This window comes from Delphinus delphis, chromosome 15 (genome assembly GCF_949987515.2).
Source record: "Delphinus delphis chromosome 15, mDelDel1.2, whole genome shotgun sequence".
Lineage (NCBI taxonomy): Eukaryota > Metazoa > Chordata > Mammalia > Artiodactyla > Delphinidae > Delphinus > Delphinus delphis.
The window spans coordinates 52,002,803-52,012,220 of NC_082697.1; the positions used below are offsets into that span (position 1 = coordinate 52,002,803).

The 9,418-nt window shown below is 47.1% G+C and overlaps 1 protein-coding gene across 1 annotated transcript in view; it reads right to left on the reverse strand.

Moving 5' to 3' along the window:
• The window catches only part of TRAP1 (TNF receptor associated protein 1), a 44,936-nt gene extending 39,556 nt beyond the window's left edge, over positions 1–5,380 (reverse strand). Inside the window, exon 1 of the mRNA XM_060031637.1 lies at positions 5,260–5,380. Within this exon, the coding sequence (XP_059887620.1) occupies positions 5,260–5,335 (76 nt within the window). The 5' untranslated portion in view covers positions 5,336–5,380. The remainder of the gene's footprint in view (positions 1–5,259) is intronic.
• Between the last annotated feature and the right edge of the window lie 4,038 nt (positions 5,381–9,418).

Here is a 9,418-nt window from a genome sequence, read left to right on the forward strand (position 1 = left end):
AACACATAGCATAATACATGTAAGTATTTACAAAACTCTTTCAGCTAAGCATGTACACATATTTGTACAGTATATGCATACTTGTATAGCAGGTCACAATGTGAATGCATTTCTTACCAGAGTACATGACAAAAAATGCTTGAAATTCACTCATCTAATATCAACCTAAACATTTCTAAGTTAAAGCTTCAGGTTCTATAAAAAGTAAAATTTTTAATAAGTTTACTTATAAAGTTTAAAATTCTGTAAAGGTACTTTCAGATCAATGAAAAGGAGAATTAAGCCTCTCCCCAAAAGGGAAAATACAATACTGGAAAAACCGTCATCCTTTGGAATGTAGCCTCTAGCTTTCTTTCCAGAACACCTCCAACTATGTTACCATAGTTTTATGCTTGTAAGCATGAAATTCTCTGCTTTTCAGTATAAGTCAACTCGGATGGTTTCATTATCTCTCAAATTTCACCAGATACAGGTTAGCTATTCGCATCTGAAATTTCTCCAAACATTTTGTTTCTTAAGCTCTGTAATCATTTGAGGTAAGATTTATGTATATCAATATTCTAGACAGAAAGTTCTTCACTTTCTATTTATATATCAGATAAAGATTTGGGGACTTCCCTGGTGGTCCAGTGGCTAAGACTCTGCACTCCCAATGCAGGGGGCCTGGGTTTGATCCCTGGTCAGGGAACTAGATCCCACATGCCACAACTAAGAGTTCGCATGCCACAACTAAAGATCCCACATGCCGCAAAGAAGACCAGGCTCAGCCAAATAAATAAATATTAAAAAAAAAAAGATCTGTATTCCCTCAAAATTTTCTACGTGCGTTCCTCTGGAATTCCTGAACATTTTCACTATTTCTTAAACCTTACTGTGTTTCACAGCCTGTTTTGGGTTTTTTTTTTAATTTATTTACTTTTGGCTGTTTGGTCTTTGTTGCTGCATAAGGGCTTTCTCTAGTTGTGGCGAGCGGGGGCTACTCTTTGTTGCGGTGCGTGGGCTTCTCATTGCAGTGGCTTCTCTTGTTGCAGAGCAAGGGCTCTAGGCACGTGGGTTTCAGTAGTTGCGGCTCGCGGGCTCAGTAGTTGTGGCTCACAGGCTCTAGAGCACAGGCTCAGCAGTTGTGGTACATGGGCTTAGTTGCTCCACAGCATGTGGGATCTTCCCAGACCACGGCTCGAACCTGTGTGCCCTGCATTGGTAGGTGGATTCTTAATCAGTGTGCCACCTGGGAAGTGCCTTCACAGTCTGTTTTAATCGTTCTCTACTAAGCAATACTGACACTCTATCAAGAAACATCAACTCCCTGAATACAGAGAAACACAGCAAAACCAAAAGGGAGGGGCATCTCTGAAAAGTCAAAATACAGGACACAAAATCCACATGCAGAGCTTCAGTTAAACAAGAATATTCTGTCCCCATCCAGAATTCTCCTCTCCTTTAAAAAAAGTTGCTAACAAGTTTTATGATCCAGTTTCCCAACCCTCAACTGAAAACAGAGAGGAGGAGGGAACCTGGCGTCAGAGGCCTGGTAAGTTAAAATGAGAGTAATAGAGGCTAAAAACACAGAAATACTCAGGATGCAGTTTCAGTTTGGGACATTTTATAGACAAAGGAGCCGTCACATCCTAGTGGTCCTGCAGAGGCCTGTGTATTACAACAGAAGACCATAAGTTAACATTCATAATGACCCTGAAAAAAATCAAAGAAAGGTTCTATCATGTTTCATCTGATGATTAAGTCTTTTAGAAAGACTTCTAATCATAATGGTTGAAATGAAATGTTTTACTACTTTGCAAGTAAGTTTCATGGAAAATCCTTCCAGGCACTCCATTTCCTAAAAATGCTGGAATATCGGTATATGTGAACTTCCGTGCTTTGCTCACTCCTTCACAGCACACATCGGTTCCCTCACTGTCCCGGTCCTTTCGGAAGACTTGTACCCTTCTATTTTGTTCTTAACGGTATTGCTATATAGATTTTTCTTTTAAAATATGGCATTCATTTTGCCTATCTCAAAATTAATTTCTAATATTCTAATCACATTTCTTGATTATACAGCTGCTAAATAACAGCCATTCTTTCAAAATTAGTTACATCCATGACTCAGCTACACCTGTATTCAATTTACCTATACTTTGGGCATCAAAAAGCAGATGGAAATAATGCCCCCAAGTAGACATTGGTTCTCCAAGCTACAACTTTCATCATTTGTAATTCCTAGTGGTTTTAGCAGAAATAACCAGCCATTCCAGAAATATCCTGGAATTTACCTTTACTAAAAGCTACGGAACTATAGGTAAGTCTCCACGTGGACGAAGCAAACAGCAGTTTCCTAGTAAAAAAGGCTAGTGTTCTGTATCAAGGCTGAGCAGAATGGTATTTAAGAAAAATTCTAGCTGCTGCAATGAAGGCACCAAGAACCCAAACCAAGAAAATCCTCTGGCAACTTAAAGTATCTCACTTGAGAGTGAAGTGGATACATTTTCATTGATCCTGAGTCAGTACTTTGGTTTGAGACAGACAAGCAAACACCACCACTGGCCTCTTTAATAGTCTCCTTTGTCCTGTTACAACCTGGTATTTGACACCTGGGAGTGAGAACTGTCATTTTCCTTCAGTGTTTACTCATCAGCCGTTTTCCCTCCCTCCCTTGAAGCTGCATGCCAGAGGGGAGCAAAACACCTGGGGATCTTTCTTCTGTCTTAGTTCTGATCAATTACTCAGCCAGTAACTAATAAGGTCTTTACTAACCTATTACATTTGGGTTGATCTTTTGCAGACAGCACAGATAACTCAGGCCCCTCATCCTAACCAAGTGTCCCATTGCCTCCTGGACAGCTGGCCACACATCCCTCCTCTGTCCACATGCTTCTCTGGCGCTAGCCCTAAGCCCCAGGACCATGGTTTACATACAGGGCACTGCCATTCAGGGTCTAAGCAGTTAACCATTGAAACCTTTGTCCTCATGTTAAATTAGCAACACCCACAGCTGCTTTACTGAGAGAGTGAAATCTGACCAGCAAGTGCTACTCCTTGCATCCGCAAAAACAGCCCGAGAACACCAGAAATTTGCCTGAATTCTTGTGAAGGTTGCAGCACAAGAGGTGGAAGGGCAGAAATTAAATAGTATGGGCCCCACACTGAGAGCAGAGGGAGGAAGCAAAATAAATCGACAAAATAATTAGTACTAAATGGGTGTTTGCAGTTGACAGGGTTCAGGTGGGGCTCGTTTTGAAGGATGACACAAACCTGCAATGATTTAGCCCTACAACAGAGAAAGCTCACTCTTGTGAACTTTCTTTGGAGCAGACTGCCCACCCCTTACAACTCCCCAAGGCAGAAAATTCCAGCAAAGGCTCCAGCTTATAGAGAACAGAAAAGTCATAAGATGTTAACATAAGCACCAAACAGTCCTACTGTGGCTGCCGCATGCTCTCGTTCTTGCAATGCCAACCGTGAAAATTAGAATGGTACAAAGAATGAATTACAAACACACATGGTCAGAACATCTCAGAACATGGGAAAAGAATCTTAACCTGCAGAGAGCAGGGAAAAAAACAAGTTGGCTACAAAAAAACACAAGAATCAAACTGATATGACTGCTCACCTTTAACGAAGTTGCTGGAAGACAACATAGCAATATCAATCTTTGAAGGAAAATTATTTTGACCTGGAATGCAACACCCAGCCAAACTACTTTACAAGTATGAGGTCAAAATAAAAATCTTTTTAAACACGGTGGGGCTTAGAAAATTTACAACCCATTGACTTTTTCTGCAAAACAAACACAAGGGTATATATATACTCTGCTAACACAGGAAATAAATCCCAAAAGGAAGGAAGATGTTGCATACAAGAAACGGTAATAAAACCTACAGTTGTCTTATCTGCTAATGCATGATATTTTTAAAAATCATTGTTTAAAAAGAGACTACACCAAAATTTAAAACTCAGGTAACAGAAAAAGCCGTAAAAGACATGAAGAGGAAATTCACAGAAGATATACAAATGGCCATTAAACAAATGAAAACATTCTCACTGGTAATGAGAATTCCCTGTGAGAATTCCCATTCCCTGCTAATGAGAATATAAGTTGATAAAGCCTTTTTGTACAGCAATTTGGCAATATCAGCTAACATTTCAAATACGCACAGGCTCTGAACCATCAATTCTAAACCTCTCTGTAATTCTAAAGAAATGCCACACATGGACACAAGGATTAAATACTCGCCCATTCTATACAGCACTGTAATGACCCCTCCCCCCCAAAAATCTGGAAATAACCTTTATTACGTCCACTAATAGGGCAATGTTAAGTAAATGATGATACGTCCTAACACAGAATACTACTATGCGTCCATTGTAAAGCCGTAAACCCGTGCATACTGACAGGAAAACATATGTAAGCCATTCTAGAGCTTAAAAAAAAAATCTGTAGCACAATGTATATACTAGGCCTTTTTACGTAAAAACAGACGTGTGTATTTATATGTGTGTAACTAAGTGTACAGAGCCTGGAAGCAACGCCAAGACGTTCACCCGTGGTTACTGCGGAGTGGGGAGTGAGAGCAGAGACTGCGGTCATTCTTTTTTTTCCAACACTGATTTGAGCACCTACCTACCAATTCCAGGCCCTAGGGATACGGCGGGCAACAACCCAGGGTCCACGGGCTGCACGAGAGCCCAGCGTGCCGGTTCTCTGGTTTGCTGCCGCGCGCCGGGCCGAGTGGGCACTCAGGTGTGTGTCGAATGAACGAGTGACCAAGTGGCTTATGCGTTATTCGTGTATAAATCAACTTGGGGGGGGGGAGAATAAAAACACAACTAAGGGACTTAAGTAATCACCCTGGTGAAGCCCCTTCCCAGCGCACACGCGCCCTTCGATTTCAACTTCCCGAAAGTGCCTTCGGCTCCAGGAACGAGGAGCCCGCGACCCCTCCGCCTCAACCCGGCCCGAGGAGCTCGTTGGAGAGAAGCCTCTGCTGCAGTCACGCGGGCCCGGGCTCAACCCCGTCACCTCCGGGGAAACCCGGCAGCCTGGCGCGGAGCCGAGCCAGGTGACACCAGAACGTACCGAGGGCTCAGCGTTCGCCGCTCGCAGCGCGTTGGACGCGTAAACCTCACAAAAATCTCCCAAGCCGAGCACGGAAGAGCCGTCACCGCGCCTCCCACGTAGAAAAGGGGCTCGGGACCCCGAAGGCTCCGCGCGTGCCCGTCCCCACTCGCTTTCCACCCGTCTTGCCCGGCCGCCCTCACCTCCCCGGGCGACCGCCAGCGCCGGGGCCCGCAGGCGGCAGCCCCACAGCAGCAGCGTCCGCAGCTCGCGAGCCATGTGTGTCCTCCTCGGCGCCCACAGAAGCCAAGCATGCCGGGGGCGAGGCCGGGGCGGGGCCTTATTCGGGCGCGGCGTGGTGACGTCACAGCGCGCGCCCGGCTGCCCGGCCCGCTGCCTGCGCCGGCGGGTGGGCGGGGCCCTCTGTGGCTCGGGCTCGGGCGCGGTCCGGGCGCGGTCTGGCCGCGCGGGGGCAGCCGGACCTGGGGGCGGGACCTCCGTGACCTTGTGCCGCGTTGTCAAGGGCGACGGCCGTGTGCGCCGAGCCGCCGGGGCACTTGTCCGCCGTCAGCTGGTCCTCGGTTTGTGCATCCCAGAAATGGGGCAGATGTTAACATCCACCTCGCAGCGTGTGAAAAGGCGATGCCGGGGCAGAAGCAGTTAACATCTCCAGGGTCTTTATATAAGTCTCGGGCCAACGGTCCAGACCAATGGAAGTCAGTCTCTCCAAACCAAGACAAGCCAAATAGCTAAAAAGAGTAAAAGGGAGAATTTCAGGCTTGACTTGTCTACACCAAAACTTGGGAGCCAACTCCCACCAGCAAGACTGGGCTTATTCATCATTCCAATTCTCTCGCCTTCCTGGAGGTAAGAGTCTGGTTGGAGATTCGGACTATCAACTTCCTTTCTCACAGAGTTCCAAACCACGTAAAATGCAGATTCTCCGGCACCGCCTGAAGTGAGGCTCAGGCAGCCCCCTAGATGATTATGAGGCACACTGAAGACTTGCTGCCACGATCAAATAATTGCACACAAATGGGTTACTCGAGATTGTGACAGGATCTGCTAAGAACAGGAGCCAGGAGAGTGTCCCCCAGTGGGACCTGGACATAGCTGGGGCCACGGGAGGGGGTGTGACAGGGAACACTTGCAGGTCGAAAGTGGTATGGATGATCCCCAAGTTCCAGGCTTAAGTAATGTAAAAGAGGTGGGCAGATTTGGATGGAAGAGCAGGAGTTCTCTCACCTGGAAGACTCCATCAGCCTCCTAACTGGCTCCCCATTCTCTGCACAGCAGCTGATCATACACACTCCTCAGTCAGGGTCCTCCAGTGGTTTCCCTGCACATAATCAATTCCAAACCCCTTCTGCCTCGGCCTCCAAACCCTGCATAACCTTACCCCCACATCACTCCCTCCTTCACGATACTCCAGACACATGAGCTAGTCCCAGGTATAGTGTTCCCAGGATACCGCTGAATTGAGGGGTCTCAGCCTCACATTTCATGTGGTGTTCACTCCACTCAGGAAATCATCTCTTTTGTAAGAGCTGACACATTGGTCTATGGGGCAATAGATCTAGCTTGGGGAGCCCTCTTATTACAGGAAGAGGAAATAGTATTTGGCAAAGGGAGGAGGGAAACCTAGGCTTCAGTGAAGGATGGCGGTGGGTGGGGGCTACTAGGACCCTTCTGTCCTCTCTCAGTCTGTGGCCTTCAGAGACATAACCTCAGCCACAGATCTTTGTGATATTGGGTCCCCTGGTAGCCCAAGGAACTGTGGCTTTTTAAAGTGCCCAGGGATCCAAGCGAATCTTGAGGGGGTCATGAGAAGATTTCAGGCCCTATGCAGACAAGGAAAATGGAAGAAGGGAAAGAATGAATAGAGTACTTGAGTTGAATTAATCGAGACTGGCAGGGAGTTGCTTGGGGAGAGCAGAGAGAGAAACAGAGGAGGGGAAGGGAGCGGGAGACCCCCTGGATCTCCCAGCCACCACTGTGGCCACTATGAAGCTGCCCATTCCTTTTGCAGAAGTCACTGCCTTCCCCTGGGGGTAAGCTGACAGCCATGAAAAATGCCTGCTGCATTATTCACAATAGCCAGAAGGTAGAAGCAACCCAAGTGTCCATTGATGGATGAATGGATAAACAAAACATGGTATATACATGCAATGGAATATTATTCAGACTTAGAAAGGAAGGAAATTCTGACACATGCTACAACGTGGATGAACCTTGAGGACATCATACTAAGTAAAATAAGCCAGTCACAAAAAGACAGATAGTGTATGATTCCACTGACATCAGGTAGTTAGAGTAGTCAAATTCATAGAGACAGAAAGTAGCATGGTAGGTGCCAGGGGCTGAGGGAGGGGGACTGAGAAGTTAGTATTTAATGGGGACAGAGTTTCAGTTTTGCAAAATGAATAGAGTTCTGGAGAGGATGATGGTGATGGCTGCACAACAGTATGAATGTATTTGATACCCTTAAAAATGATTGAGGAACTTCCCTGGTGGCACAGTGGTAAAGAATCCACCTGCCAATGCAGGGGACACGGGTTAGATCCCTGGCCCGGGAAGATCCCACATGCCGCGGAGCAACAAAGCCTGTGCGCCACAACTACTGAGCCTGCGCTCTACAGCCTGAGAGCCACAACTACTGAGCCTGCGCGCCTAGAGCCTGTGCTCCACAACAAGAGAAGCCACCACAATGAGAAGCCCGCGCACCGCAGTGAAGTACAGCCGCCGCTCGCCGCAACTAGAGAAAGCCAGAAAGCCCATGTACAGCAATGAAGACCTAACGCAGCCCCCCAAAAAAGGAAAGATTGAAATTTTGTGTATATTTTACCACAATTTAAAAAAAATGCCTACTGCAAAGAAAAATCTAATTTGACTGCCTCCCTTTTTCTTCATTTCTTTGTTCAAAGCACCAACTTCTGGGCAAGCTTCTCCCTTCATCAGGCAACATCCTGGGAGTTCCCAGAGGAGGAAAGGCTCATGGCTGTCGGTTACTTCTTGGCCCGGAAAGGTCCCAGTGATGATGAAATTTTTTTCTCAATTTCATGGATCCTTTTATAAGGCAGATTCCTTTTTGAAGCTAGAATATGGGAGTGGGAGGTGAGGAGAGGAACTCCCAGACAGTCCTGCAGACCCCGGGTGTAGTCTGAAAGCTATTCTATAATTGTCTTAGTGTTCGGGCCTTAGGGGCAAGGATTTCCTCCAGCAGGCACAGACCTGTACAGCCCCGTCTGGGACAAGGGCAGCTGCAGCTTGGAGGCCTCTGACCAGAACCTCAGAAACAGTACCTCTCCCTGGGTTTCTGAGGCATCAAAACGTTCAAATTCAGAGAAGCACTAATGGCCCGGTGGTACCTGCACAGGGATTTGTGCATTCCTTAAAGTCCTTTTCATCATTTGCAGTACTTTCATGCCAACTCAGCATGGATTGGAACTCAGAAACCTAGTATTTTGCTGATTCGCTTGACAGCTATCTCAGTATGTTTGACAAAGGTCAATCCTCCCAACTTGAGAGACCTGCCCAAGGCAGCACGGCTCCATTTGACCCCCACTGGCACACATGCTGATGGTGGGATTCCGCCAGAAGCAAGACCTGTGGTCCTTCATGGAGGCAGGTGCAGCCACTTAGCAGGACCTGGCCTGGAACTCACTAGGACATTTCTAATTTCACTAAATGACTGAGGCTTTTTCTCCAAAGGGCTCATTCTACTTTGCCAGTGGCCACTTTTAATTTTACCATCAAGGACACTGGGAATGTCACAGGCTGATTCCACAAACCCCCACAACTTTGAGGGGTGAATGGACCCGAGGTCTCCTTTTTCTTCCCCTACAGCATCAGCAGTCAGTCCAGCCCCCTCTATGGGGCTCCGTGGCCACCCACTAAGTGGGTGGCCCTTGGCAATCCCCTGTTCTATGGGGCCCTTCCACCGTGAACACTGCCTGTGCCCCTGCAGGAGGGGCCATCCTGGTGGGCTCCCAGTCTCCCTGTCCAGCGTGATGAACCTAAGACAGTTGAATCTGGACAACCACGAAGTATCTCTGGTGGGGCCTCCTCTGAGTGACTGGCTCTGGGGAAGGCAGCAACCTCCACTCTTGCATTTCTTCCTGGAAACTTCCGCTGGGAGATACCACTGGGCGAACTAGCCCTGAGGGCATGTGTTCAAAGGTGCATTCTGTCCTGGCAAAGAGCTGAGATCACAATTTTTTCCCAGCTTGTGGATGACATCATTTTAGGAATAAAAAATGTCCACCAAACCTCAAGTCTACCGCGTCTATTGCTTATGAGAAAGACAAGGGAGAATGAGTTTGCCCGAGAGACTCCACAGGGTGAAAGGCAGCTCTGTTCTAT